The sequence below is a fragment of the Podarcis filfolensis genome, assembly GCF_964270895.1.
Source record: "Podarcis filfolensis genome assembly, chromosome: 11".
Classification (NCBI taxonomy): Eukaryota; Metazoa; Chordata; class Lepidosauria; order Squamata; family Lacertidae; genus Podarcis; species Podarcis filfolensis.
The window spans coordinates 61,823,050-61,839,170 of record NC_139613.1 but is presented as its reverse complement, the minus strand read 5'-3'; the positions used below and the strand labels follow the sequence as shown (position 1 = coordinate 61,839,170).

At 43.4% G+C, this 16,121-nt stretch overlaps 1 protein-coding gene and 1 long non-coding RNA gene across 28 annotated transcripts in view; one reads left to right on the top strand and one right to left on the bottom strand.

The window, feature by feature from the left end:
• APBA1 (amyloid beta precursor protein binding family A member 1) overlaps positions 1–16,121 on the bottom strand; it is an 85,746-nt gene that overhangs the window by 30,801 nt on the left and 38,824 nt on the right. For 9 of the 27 annotated variants that reach the window (XM_083576749.1, XM_083576755.1, XM_083576760.1 and 6 more), the window contains one exon: positions 977–2,187. In XM_083576749.1, the coding sequence (XP_083432875.1) occupies positions 977–2,134 (1,158 nt within the window). In that variant the 5' untranslated portion in view covers positions 2,135–2,187. Of the gene's footprint in view, positions 1–976; positions 2,188–6,170; positions 6,322–7,653; positions 7,757–15,223; positions 15,264–15,587; positions 15,727–16,121 lie in introns of those variants that run through there. The other 18 variants (XM_083576743.1, XM_083576751.1, XM_083576761.1 and 15 more) reach the window with 7 other exon arrangements.
• LOC310745100 lies at positions 7,808–12,004 on the top strand. Its single transcript, XR_014539934.1, has 3 exons — positions 7,808–7,834; positions 11,437–11,530; positions 11,834–12,004. It is a non-coding gene; the product is annotated as an uncharacterized lncRNA (long non-coding RNA).

The following is a 16,121-nucleotide window of genomic DNA, read 5'->3' as shown; positions in this document are numbered from 1 at the left end:
GGCGTGCAACCAGGCAAATGACTCTGCAAAATAAGAACTCCCTAGAGATAGTAACCCTAGTACAGGCTGGAGCACAAAGAATAGCTGGCTTCTGGCTTCATCAAAAGTTTAGTATATTTTGAGGCTCCAAAAAAACCCAATAGATGACAAAGTAATCTAAATGTGGCAGCAGCACATTTAGGTTGCTATAATTCCACTGAAGTCAACTGTACAGGATTTTAGCCTGATTTGTTTATTATTATTTTATTTAACAAAATGTATACAGCACTTACTCAACAGAAAATCGCTAAGTAGTTGGCAATCAACAACCTAAAATATTCATTAAAGCCTTGCCATTCACTGGATTGAATTCCCACAGCAAATATTCTGAGGCATCCAGTGGTGCTTTAGGAAACACCAAACACAAAAACATTAATGGGAGAAGGAGGAACACTTCCTTTGCATGGCAACTGAAAACAAGAACGCGGTTTCTGAATCTACTAATCAACACAGGCTGATCATGAGCAGTGGAAGAAAACAAGTCTGCTGCCTGGATGACTGAAAAACTAACAAGAATTCAAAAGAATATTGACCATGACACCATTGCAGTTCCACATGACACTATGCTAGTGCTCAGCAACACACAGCTTCTATTAGAAGCAAATGCATCAATGCAAATATTTAGAAATTAACCTGTGAGAGGACATATCTTACCAAAGCCACATCTAAATATTATTTTTATATTTCTTTTCCTTTTTTGCCAATGCTTAATAATGAAGGTTATTAAGGCCAAAGGAGAATTTGTAGTGTAATAATTCTGATTTCCAAACACAATTAATAAGGAAAAATAACATTTAACTATCTGTCGTCATCCCCCGCAAGTAGTTAAAAACACAATAAGAAAACCGAATGTTAAGGCTATGCAGTTTTGTGCGATTTTGACTGCATAGCCTTAACATTCAGTTTTCTTATTATGTGAGCCGTTTGGTATACTCACATCTCCCTCTAGTGGACCCTGATCCTCCCTATCCCTGGTTGGGCTGATGTCCTGTCTCATCACCCAAATGGGCTCTTTGGGTTCATCGGGGGTATAAGGAGAACGGATGGTCCTAGTCTTCACTTCCTCAATAGCTTCCTTAATGTCTTTGATAGCCAGGGATATTGCATCCCTTTTCTCCTTGCTGTATCTCTGCACTGGATCTCCCACATTAACTGTAGGTCTAGCGCCAACAGACAGCGGACGGTTGCTTTCATGGTGAACATGAGCAGAAGCATCACCAGGGTCCACATTCTGCTCTGCTTCTGGCATGTCTTCAGCAGCTTTGTCCAGGCTCTGAGAACTCATGCTCTGCTTGACTTCAGCCACAATTTGGTCAATGTCTTCCTCTTGTTCATAACTGTCCATCCTTGGATAGGGAGCAAACTCTGCCTCTTTCTCAGGGCTGTCAGACTCTCCATCAGAGCGCTCATCATAGTGGTGGAGTCGGGCACCGAGAGCTTCCTTTCGATAGTTGTCAGCTTCCTCCCTCTCTTGCTCGTAGAGTCTAAGGCCTTCCCGAACATCCAGGTCAGGCGTGTCACCTATCTCCTCATAGACATGTTCCTGCAGCCCATAGTCGGCATAGGGCTCAGCATACTGCTCATCTTCCCCCCGGTGGAAGAGCCGGTGGGTGTACACATAGCCTGAATAAGCAGCATTCATGGCTTCCTCGTGCTCAATGGAGTGGAAGTGCAAGTGGTTGGGGAGAGTTCGGTTACGAATCGTCTCCGCATGTTCTGCCTCAGCATTTTCTGTGTACTCCTCTGCCTCGGGCCTGTACTGCACTGCATAGGCACTCTCATCCTCATTGTCCAGCACTCGGTCTCCTTCATAGGCATCCTCCACTGGGGCTATGACATCTCCCTCAGCAGTATCCGTGTGGTTGTGGAAGCCGCTCTCCGTGCTAGCTGACCGTGCCAACGTGCCCTCCTCCTCTTCCTGTCGAGAACGTCCTTCAAGGCTGCTGTTGGCACATCTCGGGTAATGACTGGCATACTGGGGCTGTTCATCCTCTACCTCAGAATGTTCCAGGTCAGCCTCCACAGATTCATTCACCACTCTGCTCCTTAGTTCATCATTCACCTCTCCTTCAGCTGGTCCCTCAAAATGGTTCATGGCAGGTTCTCGAGGGAGCCTCACTTATTCTATTGACATTTTGTGTGTTGAGGCTGTAAAGAAGGACAAAAAATGAACACCTCTTATTATACAAGAACAAGTAAGGAGTTTCTTAAAGCCCTGTAGAATTAATATAACAATACAGTATCAGTTGGCTTTTTTTGATTTTACATAAAATAAACTGTTATTTATTTGATTGGTTGATTTCTATACAGCTCTATATCCAAAGGTCTCAGGGCGGTTCACATAAACTGTTGCCTTATATGCTGTAAAGAATCAGACATGTGAGTTCTGATAAGCTGAAAATTTAAGTAAAGTGTTACCAAAAATTAATTTAAGATATTAGCAGAAAACCCTAGCAAGAATGGAGAGAATGTATTGGATACTAGCTGACTAGCCAGAATTTAACAGACAAGCAGACAAGATGGACAGCGTGAGGCATATTCTGCAAAGGAGACGTGCTCAGAATAAGAGACGGAAGGAGGAGGGCAAAAGGCAAGGGACAGAGAAGAACACACGGAGGACAGATGCCGCCTGGGGTAATATGGTTAATAGAACAACTGGGAAATGCTCTAAGTAGGCAGACTGTGGAGAATAACAGAACAAAAGATTATACAAAAGTGATCTGACAGAAAAAAATAAAAACAGGGAAGTGAAAACTGAACTCACTAGGTGATAGCCAACTAAGCCATTATTTTGAGGAGGCCCACTGAAACCACTGACAAGCCATTTCAATGGTCCTACTCTGACCCACTGAATAAATCCAAGGGGAAGAAAACGCCAGAGAAGTACATGCAATGAACAGTTCTTGTCTCTAAAAACTTAATTGCCTGCCCTGAGCCTTTTCTTTTCTCCACATTGAAGTAAAGACCTTCACCTCCGACCTGTTAAGAGAGCCCCACAAAGAGGTATAAGAAAATAAATGGGCTCTTCTCTCCCCTCCCCCCCGCCGGCAAGCTGCTGGAAGCCATTTTACTTTTCTGAGCAAAGCTGAAGGCTCTGATATGCAGCATTATAAATAAGGCCGGTTCTGGAACATGAAGAGTCATCATGCCATACACTCAAGGGGAAGTAAAAATTACAGCTTTTGTTTTATGGCCATTTAGAGAAAGGGGGGGAGGTGTTTGTCAAACAGGAACATTTATAACTTGAAATGACTATAAATGGGTGTGCTATGCCAATAAATATTTAGCACACCGATAGCACTGATGTAGAGCCAGAAATCTGTGAATCTAACACTTAAATGCTCCTGCTATGTCATGGGGGGAGAATTTTGTTAGCACTGGATAGTCTGGAAGCACACACTATATTTGATCCCGCGGTTACTGTACGAAGAAGCGGCAACAACCATCTCTAAGCAGCTGCCAGGATAATTCATTACAGAGATAAGAAAAACAATTTTTAAATGGTGGGACCAAATTCCAAGGCTGGGATGGGAGAGACCTTCCCAGCCAAGGTGTGCATCTTAGACAGGTCACCACTGCCAGGCTCTGAGGGTTCCCTGGACATGGGCAGAAGTCAATAAGAGTGTGCTCTCGTGCGCTCTCTCTCTCTCTCTCTCTCTCTCCCCCTCCAATCTATATATTAGCTACCAGCCTTTCAATAGAGAGAGGAGGAGGATACGAGAGCATAAGCAGAGGGGCAAGGCACTTTTGGTCTCACTGAAGGAAGTCGAAAGATGGTTTTTATTTCCTCTTCCATCATAATCACATCTCAGGGAACACTGAGTGAAAATGTGGTCGTGTATACCCCATAAATTCATGCCACAGACCAAGAATAACTGCAAACTAACTTTAGCAATTGTGTGGGCAAAGGCAATCGCATTTAAAAAAAGAAAGAAAAAAGAATAAGCACACTTCAGCTAAAATCAACTTTAGGAAATAGCTGCCATCAAAATAATTTTACAAAATTCACAAATTAAAAATATGCACACTCAAAGTTTCTGTATTTGCACTGAATGTTCACATTCACTTATGTCCCTGCACTTTAAGGCAGCTGTGGTATTTATTATGATGTCTCCACATACAAACACCTTCAGTAACAAATTGGTCAACTTGGATCCAGGGAAAGGTCTGTAATTTTCATAAATGTCTCATGATACTGGCACCTGAGTAGACTTCAAGGGACTTTTTACATAGCACTTTCACGTCCTCTAAATTTAATTGAAATTGACATCCAAGAGCAGCTGGGATTTATAGCATCACTTGATGTATGTATGCTTTGTGGTCTCAAATGAGTACTGTACAGTAATAGCGGAGAGGCAGGATATAAATCTTTTAAACAGTGTATTTGACACATATGAAGGAATCAACGCCAGTCATTTGTAGCCTAGAAGAAATAATGGGTAAAATCCAACACTGTCCTAAGGTGAACATTCTTTCAGTGCAAGGATTTCTCCTAGTGCAAGAAGATGTTTCCCCCCTCCCTCTGTGCACCCCCTAAATCAGTTCTAGGAGTTTCCCCCACCTTCTAGAGCTGATTTGGGGGTGGCAGAGGGCCCACACAAAGAGAGGCCTTGTTGCACAACTGGAAATCCTTGCACTGATGAAACTCATTAGAAGAATACCATCCAATGAGCCAGGTTGTGTGAAGAGTCCTTGGTTAGACACCTGAAAACAACCTAATTCATCCAAACATACCAACACTATTTTCAAGTCATGGCTAATTAAAATTTTAAACTTAGGAATGCATACTTTAATATATGCAACAGAGCTGTCTTAATGCTGAATTAAAATGAAAATAAGCAGTATCACCTTGAGTATGCATTGTAAAACATACACACATGCATAATGTCCAACTTGATTTTAATCAGCTATCAAAAGGCTTCTGTGACTCAAGAGTACCATTTGTTCCATACAAATTCTGTAAAGAAGCTACGCAGAAGGATATAAGCAGGCACCAAAGCTTCCCACCTCAAAACCAGATATTAAGTAGAAGCAGCTACAAATGAAAAAGTAGCAAGAGAGAGAGCAATCCAACAAGCAGTCATATGCATAATCATATGTAAGAAGTGCCCAGGACTGAACACAGGATTTTGCTTCCATCTTATAAAGGCTTCTCGGCCTTTTGGCTAAGATCAAGTGTAATATCTTAATTTAAATCAGGGGTGGGCAACCTGTTTTCTGTTGAGAGTCACATTCCCCTGAAGGTAATACATTACTGTGGGCAGAGCTAATGTCAGCAGTGAGAGGGGCCAGAGGAGGACCACCCCCCTTTTCCTCTCTCCCCCCCCCCCAGCCCATCCAGGGAGGAGCAGGCTGCTCCTGCCCGAGGCCTGAACTGAGAGCTCTGCAGAGCTTTTGCAATTAGGCCACGGCCTGCACGCCACCCTAGGACAAGAAGTTAAATTGTAGACATCTTTCAAAGTACTGTTTCTCACCAAACTACTATTAACTTTATGATGTTTTTAGTTCCTAGAGCATTTTAGCATCTTTACTGCATTCAGAATAATGTGAGATACATCATACTTATTCCCATTTTACAATAAGGGAAAAAATCCCAGGCCCTGCAACAAGCCCATGAGAGAAGCAGACATTTGTCACTAGATGCTGATGGTGTTTCTGAACACTGATGGTGTTTCCTGCTTGGCAGGGGGTTGGACTCGATGGCCCTTGTGGTCTCTTCCAACTCTATGATTCTATGCGCCAATCCCAGCCTCTGGCTTCAATGGGGAAGAGCAGAAAGTCAATAATTCGATAAAATATTTTATATCACGAGGTCTGACACTAAACTATTTTAGGGGGAACCTGGTGTGAAACCTTATAGAAAGCTTTTCTGGCAATGGCTGCTTAATACAGAGGTTTACCCTAACAAATGTAAAAGAGTGAAACCCATTTTTACAAGAGGACTAAATTAAAGGACACAGATTAATCATTCAAATGGCCACAAAAAGTAGTCTTGCTGCAGGCATCGTATTTCTATGATATGCTCTCCTCTCTCCTAAACACATATAAAATTATATTCAAATGCCTTCCTGTAATTTTCCATCGACAAGAGAAGTATTAGGTATCACATGGCTTTGCAAATAAAGACATACAACATTGCATGGAAATGTAGCGCTCTCTCCCAATATTTGCTCACGGCACATAGCAGGAAGTGCTTTCTAAGCACTCCTGGCTCTGAGCTCAGACCCTGATGGATGGCTTGGCCTCTGGTGTTCCTGGCTTCTTGCAGAACTTCTCTAGTGACTGCACAAAAACAATTCATAATTCGGACAGGGTTTTTTCCAAACCAACATCCTACAGTCACCTCCCCCTGCCCCTGTGACCCGCCCCCCACCAAAAGCTCTCAAGGTTTTATTTCTCCAATGTCTATACATGACATTTATTGCTTGCTTGCTGATTGATTGATTGATTGATTGATTGTTATTTATTGCTTAGTCCAACTGAACTTTTACTTTCCTTATACCAATTGACTCTGATTGCTAGTCTTTGGAAAATACTCTTCCTTGTCAGTGTTCAGGAAAATGTAATAACTGACCCTTCCCCTTCAGCAATTATAAGGATTTGGCAAATGTGGCATGATGTGAAATCAAAGCAGCCCAGCCAATGGCTAAGAGAGCTCCAAGACACAAGCGATCGCTTTTCTGCCTAATTTCACAAACATACATTATTTGTATTTGCTTGTACATATTTTTGTAGTTTGAAAGCGTCTGTATGGAAATATTTCACAGGGAATCTAGGTTTGTCTGAAATTCAGTTTATTCCTCTGATGGTCTGTGACAAATGCTATTTGGTAAAAGGAATTAGCACAGATATGTAGCTCTCTTGTTGCAAAGGAACAACCTCAATTACTTTTGTAATGGGAGCAGCACAGACATGGAGTGATGAATGAATAAAAATCCAACATGTGGGGAAACACATTTTCAAAGGTAGAATTTTTAATTGTGTTCCACACTCCTCCATTGCTCCCAGATACAATTTTTCTTGCTCTTGCATGAAAACAATTTCCTTCATGGGGGGGGCAATATAACACATAGGCTTTCAAATATTGTATATGTATTATTGTTGTCCTTTTGATGGAGAGCAAAATCTCACCATCTGCCTTTCATTCACGATACTATTTCTAGTACATATCGTTAACGACCTTCATGTATAAAGCTCATTACAAAAGCAGTCATGTTAACCAGGTTATAGAGAATTATTTTTGACTTTAAAGATCAAGGAATTTCATACAGCTAGTCTTCATAAAGAAAAGTCGTTATTAGCTGAAGTATTCCTATCCTGTCACTCTGTATAAAGATGCCCCAAGGTGGCTATTTTGGCTAAGGCTTTCAAATAATTTCTGTAGTTCACATGTATATGATTGAATAAAGGTACTCACACATTTCTACCAAATCCAGCATTCAAAGTGTCCAACTTAAAGACAAAATGTTATAAGCAAATAAAAACATGACAGACAAAACTAATAAATTCAGTCTTAAATGTACCATCTTCAAGTCCACAAGATGTCTATATAATGACATCTGTTTGCATATTTTAGCAAATGTAAAAAGGATTTGAATATAAGCCTCTGCCTACCATCTCTTTTTTCCCATGTGGAATCTTTAGGATGATATATGCCGAGCAATCTCCTATGAAGCTTCTAGTGGGAGTTCTACATAACTTTTAAAAACTATGGTATTGTCAGTTTGTGACATCATTCCACATTCCACACATGTTCTATTACCATCCAGCAAAGACCAACAATAGGGCTCAAAAGGTAGGACAGACTCTATCCATCTATCTATCTATCTATCTATCTATCTATCTATCTATCTATCTATCTATCTTGCAGTCAAAGACCAGACAGCAAAGTGAACAACAGCAACATATGCCACCTCTGCATGAAGAAGTGGATGTAATTAAAAATTCCCTATAAACTTATTTACATTAAAAATAACACTCCTTCAGCTAAAATCTGTATTCCAGAGATTAAAATCGGTATTCATTCATTGGCCCTCACAGTCACCACAGCCTTTCTTGATAGGACAGTGTAGTTTGAGGGCAAAAAGCAGACTGTTAACTTTCCTCTTTTAAACCAGGACAGTAACAAAATAAAGCTATTTGCTTCACGTCTTCTGGAGTTTCTGGGCATTTTTTCATCACAGCCTTTGTTTCCTTCCCTCCTGCTTCCATTTTTTCTCAGGCCCTGGACAAGACAAACTGAACCATCCATTTCCAATTTGCCTCTGCTTAGGGAGGCACAGGCAGAAGAATGTCTCCATTCAGACGTCACACTTCCCAGGGTTCAAACCATGACTAAAATGTGCCACAGACTCTGTCCCCTTCTCCTTTTCTCCTGCATGGATTCCCAGCATTCCTTCAGATTTGCTCTAACCCAGAGGAAGCCATTGCACCACCAGATAATGTTGAACCACAACACCCATCATCCCATCAGGCTAGCTGAAGCTTATGGGAGTCCAGTAATATCTAGAGGGCAGTATGCTGGATACCCCTGCTCTAATCATATGCAACTTTCACATCCAAATCAGACAACCTAATGTTTAGCATTCACCAGGGCTGACCATTCTTGGTTAACAATAATCACAATTTGCTGCCATCATACTGAAGTATGGTTGAAACAAAACCAGGATAGAGAGCAGGACAGCTCTACCCACCAAAGAGTGGAGGGGAAGGGACAGAGGGGGTGGGGGATTTCTTAGTTTTTCATGGGAGCTCAGTATTGTAGATATTGACGCGACAGAGGGCTGCAGCTGGTCTTTCTTAAAAAAAGATTTGCTTCAAGCTGTGACACCATGACAAAAAGTGTCAGCTGCTACAGGGCAGTGTTCCTCATTGAGCATGGAGCAATGGGAATGCTGCATCATGCTGCAGTGCCATTCCAGGGGCATTCTTTATAAAGAAATAAAAAAACCTGCCCCCTATCAAAGATATCCCCTGGGAACAATGCTATGTCCTAACACTGCCATTCCTACTGGGCCATTCTCCATGAGGAATGCTGCCAGGCAACTGCTGAGTGCAGAAGATGCAGCAAAGCTTGTTAAAAACAATTCAGGAGAGACCAGCTACAACCTTTTGCTGCCTCATATCTGCAGTGGTAACTCTCTGCCTTCAGCACATTAAGAAACATATCCAAACCCCTGAAGATTAAGAAACCAATCTGTGGGGCTTCCTTGGCCACCACCCCCATGCTCCCATCTTTCAGCTTATCACTGCAAGTGAATATTTCATCTTACCTCCAATGTAAGCCGAAGCTCTTCATGATGTCAGACAAAAGCCTTTTCCAGCTTTCCAGCTGGAAACGCCAAAGATTGAACTTTTGAATTGAAAAAAAATCACAAGCTGTCCCACTGAGCCTCAGCCCTTTCCCTGTGGATGAGGCAGTGGGCTTAAGATACAGCTGTGACCAATGGCCAAAATTCAGTTACCATAAAGCTAGGATAAACTTTAAAAAGAACAATTTTAAAATATATGCACTGTCACACTACATAATTTAATCAATATATTGCCTGCCTTTTAAGTAACTGAATTATATATTTGCTAATTGCCAAGGATTCAATATATAGGGCTCGTTTATGATACTGAAGGAACTGTAAAGTAACATACAATTTAATAACCAAAAACTGCATGGGGCAAGTTAGTTGTGACTTCAGTGGGTCTTGCTGGTGCACTGTTAATTTCCTGTTTTAGTAACACACACCAACCACTAGGCCTAAAGCCACAGGAGAACCAAAGATATGAAAAAGAGATGGATGCAACCCAACCCTGGGATTTCTTTCAGGGAGCGATGGCGCACCTTGGCAGGTGGATGAAGTAGTGTAAAAAGAGCTCTCTAAACTCTGGGAAAGAGCAGTAAAACGGCAAATGCAATTCAGTGTAAATGAATGTTGTATACACAACAAATTCTAGCTTTTTTGCTATCTGTACACATCATTTACCGTATTTTTCGCACCATAGGACGCTCCGTCCCATAGGACGCACCTAGTTTTTTGGGGGGGAAATAAAGGGAAAAAAAAATCCCTTTATTTCCCCCCCAAAAGCAGGTCAGGGAAACCGAACCAGGTCGAGGAACAGCGGGATGGTGGCGCTGCGCCTGCCTGCTGTCCCCCGAGCTTGTGGGGCTGGCTGATGTCTGCCTGGCGCGCGGGGCGCTCTGCTTCAGGGCGCCCCACCCGCCGGGCAGCAGGCTGCTATCCACAGCATGGGGAGCCCTGCGGGGAACTCCTGCAGGGCTCCCCACGCTGCGGGTGTCTGCCCAGCGTTAGGGGCGTTCTGATTCAGGGCGCCCCGCCCGCCGGGCGGCAGGCTGCTATCCGCAGCTTGGGGAGCCTTGCGGGGAACTCCTGCAGGGCTCCCCACGCTGCAGATGTCTGCCTGGCGCGAGGGGCGCTCTGCTTCAGGGCGCCCCACCCACCGGGCGGCAGGCTGCTATCCGCAGCTTGGGGAGCCTTGCGGGGAACTCCTGCAGGGCTCCCCACGCTGCAGATGTCTGCCCAGCGTGAGGGGCGCTCTGATTCAGGGCGCCCCGCCCGCCGGGCGGCAGGCTGCTATCCGCAGCTTGGGGAGCCTTGCGGGGAACTCCTGCAGGGCTCCCCACGCTGCAGATGTCTGCCTGGCGCGAGGGGCGCTCTGCTTCAGGGCGCCCCACCCGCCGGGCGGCAGGCTGCTATCCGCAGCTTGGGGAGCCTTGCGGGGAACTCCTGCAGGGCTCCCCACGCTGCAGATGTCTGCCTGGCGCGAGGGGCGCTCTGCTTCAGGGCGCCCGACGCTCCGGGAAGCAGGCTGCTATCCGCAGCCTAGACAGCCCTGCGGGACCTCCCGCAGGGCTGCCTAGGCTGCGGATATGTTCCCGAAGCGCCGGGCGCTCTGCTTTCAGGGCGCCCAACGCTCCGGGAAGCAGGCTACCATCCGTAGCCTAGACACAGCTAGCGGAGCGCTGCGCTAATCCCGAAGTTTGGGGCGTGCGGAGCTCAGCGCGCCCCAAGCTTCTGGGTGCCGGCAAGGTCTCCGCTAGACGGCTAGTGGAGACCTTGCCGGCACCCAGAAGCTTGGGGCGCGCTGAGCTCCGCACGCCCCAAGCTTCGGGATTAATGCAGCACTCCGCTAGCCGTGGGAGAGCTGGGTCTCCCATGGCTAGCGGATAGCTTCCTGAAGCCTGGAGAGCGAGAGGGGTCGGTGCGCACCGACCCCTCTCGCTCTCCAGGCTTCAGTGAAAGCCTGCATTCGCTCCATAGGACGCACACACATTTTCCCTTGCTTTTTAGGAGGGAAAAAGTGCGTCCTATGGTGCGAAAAATACGGTATGTCAGCATATGTACATTTCTTTCAAAACATCCATTTGTCCCTTTCACTTGTTTTTAGGACGTACATGCTAAACAAAACTACCATGTGAAATGGCCCTTCATGAAAATATGTCTTTTTGACACTCCTTTCAATAACAGCAATTCAATCAGAAGTAAGAATATTTTAGACGCTGTTAATAATTAGAAGGTAGATAAACATTCACAAACAGTAATTTATGACCACTGTGCTCTCCTGCCAAATGGTGGACAGAAATCTTAACCACACTTTGGCATCTGATCAGAAATCCAGAGCAGCAGTCCAAGGGTGGCAGGTTGTGAACCACTCTTGAGATCTACAGGTAGAGAGAGGGTGGTATACAAATTTAATAAATAAATAAGAAAAATCTTACACATCATGTGATTCTATGCTTCTAAGTTGCATTTGGAGAACTGAATCCACCCTCTTTGCTTTTCAGAATGTTTAAAATAACGTCACTCCTGGGGGAATCACTTAGGATTCAGCAAAGTCCCACTCAGAATACTCACTGTTATCAATGGACTCTACATAGATTGGATTGGGTTTATTTTGACTATGAAGTTGTTGAATGCAACCCAGTGACTCAAGGAAATAAATTTTAGCATTCAAATTTTGTATCTTTCATATTTCAAACAATATTTCAAATGTGAGTTAAGTCATCATAAGCAGTCTAATATCTGTTGAAAAAAATAAAAGCAAGCATGCAAATGGCGTAAGAACATGCATCATGCATCACGGTGACAAAAGCTGCTACAACTTTTTGTATGGTCAAAAGCAGACCATTTTGAAAATTAAAAATACCTTTAAAATGTTAACATTGCTGTGAATGTTTACATTAAAAACAACAGCCCCAAAGGGCAGCAACATTAATGCTGATATTCTGATTATTAATTTTAGAATTAGGTTGCTAATATATTATTTGAGGGGAGAGGTGATATTGGCTCTTTCCAGAAAACAGAGCTTTAGTGGAAAGCAATGGATTAGGGATCAGCACATTCTTCTCTTTCCCTTGCTCCCTTATCCCTCAGTTAAAAGAGAGAGCACCTCCCTGTTGCTAGGTTTAAAGGATTTGACATTTGTTTGAAAATAATGCTGTCAAGAGGCAGGCGTTAATCCCAACAGCTTCTTCCAGTTCCAGCTGCCAGCATTCCTCAGAGGCCCAAGCACGCTTCATCCACATATAGTATTAAAAGGGAATGATGTTACTCCTTGGAGAGAATGAGGGTGAAAACTTTCACTGCCGTTAATGTTGAGTTATAAGCAACATTCTCAGCAGCATCCAGAAGCTACTAAATATCCTGTACCTTTTAATACTATCCCCCGACCCACCACAATTTCTCCATTAATTGGAGCAAGCTTGTTTTCTCCTGCTCTGGAGGGTGGGACTTGAACCCATGGCTTCAAGTTGGATGGCCGTCTGTCACCAATGCTTTAGCTAAGATTCTTGCATTGCAGGAGGTGGACCAGATGTCTCTTGCAGTCCCTCTCAACTCTACAGTTCTATGATTCTGGTACATAGCATATTCCACATGTTAAGGGTTTGGACATTACAAAAAATACTGAATACATAAAATACTTTTTTTTCTGCATTTGTCTGGAAGATGAATTTGTTTAGCTTCCCCATCTCACAACACAGGATATCATCCAACAGATTTCATCCCAGAAACAGACACTTGTGCATCAGCTTTTGTGACAGCAGCTCCAGACCAGCAATGAACAGAACAGTGTTCATGGCATGCACATCTTCCATTAAGATACATCATCCACCCCTCTAGGCTGGAATAAAAAAAAAGCATCTAGGGTTGCTTCACACATTGCAAGATGTCTATGCAGAAGGTTCTCCTGTTTAGGGCTAAGTCTTGAGCTGACATTGCAATGTCCTCTGGTGAAAGTTCAACAACACAGCTTGAGGGCTTCCTTCAAATCCTGACCAGAATGCAGCAATTCAGTGGAGCACTGCACCCTGGTCTAACCATCCCTGCAAAGGAAATTAGTCCAGACTGGCTGTGGGAAGGTGGTGGAAGAGACAATTTAACAACTGTTCCAGATACTCATCATGGGCAGGGACGATCTCACATTCAGGAAACATAGACTGGGTAGGCCTAAGTTGCCATGAATGTGGGAGAAAGTGGCTGGTGCTTGGAAAGAAGCGGTCTGGCAACTGCTCCTTTACAAAACCCACCCTGGACCAACTAATCTACTTACTGGTTGCTAATAGACCTTCTTTTGGGAAGGTAATTAAGAAGACTGAGAAGATGATGCCCTGGTTTGGAGAATCTTAAGCTGAGATAGGAATGATGTTTTTGCTCTGCTCCTCATCCCACCCCTGTGAAGCCCCCTTGCTCTTCTCTTCACAGCACGAGTGATCAAACCAGTAACCCTCCAATTAACCATAGTTCCCCATTCCAGGAAAGTACGGAAGCCAGTTTCAGAATAAACCACAATCTGAAGTAGGTTTAAGATCCTTTTATGGCTTTTAAAATGTGTCCGGGGTGTGTGTTAAATTTTGTATTGTTGTTATGCATTTTGGTTTTTTATGCTGTACACCTGTGATCTTTCAATAAAAGGCAGTATAAAAATTAATTAATAATAATAGAACGATTGTGGCTTATTTTGGAACAAGGAACTGTAATTTCTAAGTTCAGACAAAAGCGGTAAACTATGGTTGATCAGAGGGCGGGGGAGTTTCTTCATATAATCGTTCAAATATGTCCAATATGTGAAGCAATCCACATGTGCATTTCCAAAGAGCAGCAAAAGGAGCCAGAGCTTCAAGGCGCAGAACATGTTCCCGTGGCGGGGCTCTTTTGCTTCTCTTGCCATTATAAAGTGCATCTGGAGCTGGGCATCTTATGTTCATCTCTTGAGGACACTTTCCTCTTTCATTCAAGCAGTGGGTGGCTTTCTGTTTCTTGAATTTGCTGATCAGGGACAACTGAGCAAACATTCAGCTTGCTTTCTAAACATAATTAAAACCCTAATGAAGAATGGCAGTCTCTGAATCTACATCTCCAAGCAGAAAGAGGAATATGTTTTCTAAGGATGCCATGTCCGAATGATGCCACAGCTCTTTCCCCTCCCCACCCCCACTTCAAATACAGATTGATCATGCCCTGGAGGAGGGATGTAACTGCAAATGGAAAATTATACAGAATTAAAGCTAGCTGATTAGAAAAAGGTGAACAAAATGGAAATAAACTTAAAATGTTTTAGATCTTTAAAACCTATCCAAGAAAAGAAATAGTCAGGGATGCAAGAAAGAAATGGTCAGGGACAAAGTTAAGAAAGACATTCATAGTTTTATAAAAATGGGCATTTCACCTTGTTGTGTAGGAACTAATACAAAAATGAGTTGCAATTTCAGCTAAATTGGGGAAACAGCTTGAAGCATTCGTTGTGCTGAGCTATTTCAATTGCTTTTGTTTGATTTGCTCATTGCAAGCAACTAAAAGTCTGTAAATTTTGATAATAAACCTGATTTGCAATGGGGGTTGAATAATTTCAATTGCAACTGCATATTGTGAGCTTTCTTGGGAGTACTATGCCTGTAAATGTGGTATTTAAATAATTTTATAATAATAAAAAAATTACAACCAACCAAATCATGCCTTCTATACTTTTCCAAAAGCAGTAGCTAAGGGGGCTGTAACGGTTGCCATATGTCCTCCTTTTCCAGGACATGCCCTCTTTTTCATGGGTATGTAAAATAAGTCTCGTCATAGCGATCCATAGTTGAAAGTAGAAGTCAGCAAAGGTGTCCTTGTTTTTGCTCTTCAAAATATGGCAACCCTAGCTAGCAAAAGGTAATAGACCAGGCCTTCTCTCTTACCTTTGTAATTAGACATTTTGGGGACCAGCAGGGTTCAAAACTAAAAAAAAAAGAAAGAAAGAAAAAGTTACCGTATTTTTCGCTCTATAAGACGCATTTTTCCCCCTCCAAAAATTAAGGGGAAATGTGTGTGCATCTTATGGAGCGAATGCAGGCTCCTTGGCTTCAGCGATAGGAGAGGAAGGAGAGGATGGTGTCTACGCAGAGAAATAGACCATGGCTGCACTAAACGCTGGACCTGTGTAGAATGCTTCCATATATGGATGTGTTAGTGCTCCATCCATTGGTTTTCCCCCTCAATTGACAAACGTTTTTATGTTTATAGCAGAGCAAAATGTAAGAAAACATTAGAGCTGGTACATACTCAGGGCTTAACCATCAAGCCTCATGTATTTGGAATGTGAGTTGGAAAAGCTCCAGGTCCAGCGTTTAGTGCAGGCATGGTCTATTTCTCTGCGTAGACACCATCCTCTCCTTCCAAAAGATTCCTTAAAATACAACTGCATAACTGCAGAATAAACACAGCGAGAGTGGTGTAGCTATTAGTGTTTGACTAGAACCTGTCAGACCAGGGTTCAAATCTCCATGAAGCTCAATGGATGACCTTGGGCCATGAACAATCTTTCAGCCTAACCTACACCACAGGATTGTTGTGAGAGCGAAATGGATAGACAGACAACTCTCTTTCCAAAGAAGGGATTTAACATACAGGCAACTGCCCATTCATGCAAGTCACATGCAACCATGCACACACGCATCGCCAAGAACCCAGAAGTGGCACAAATAGGGGGCAGGGTGGAGGTGGAACAGGCTTACATGCGCCCCACTGACATGTGCAGTTCCTTGGAACGCAACCCCCGCATAAATGGGGAGTTGTCTGTACCGCTCCTCACAATTA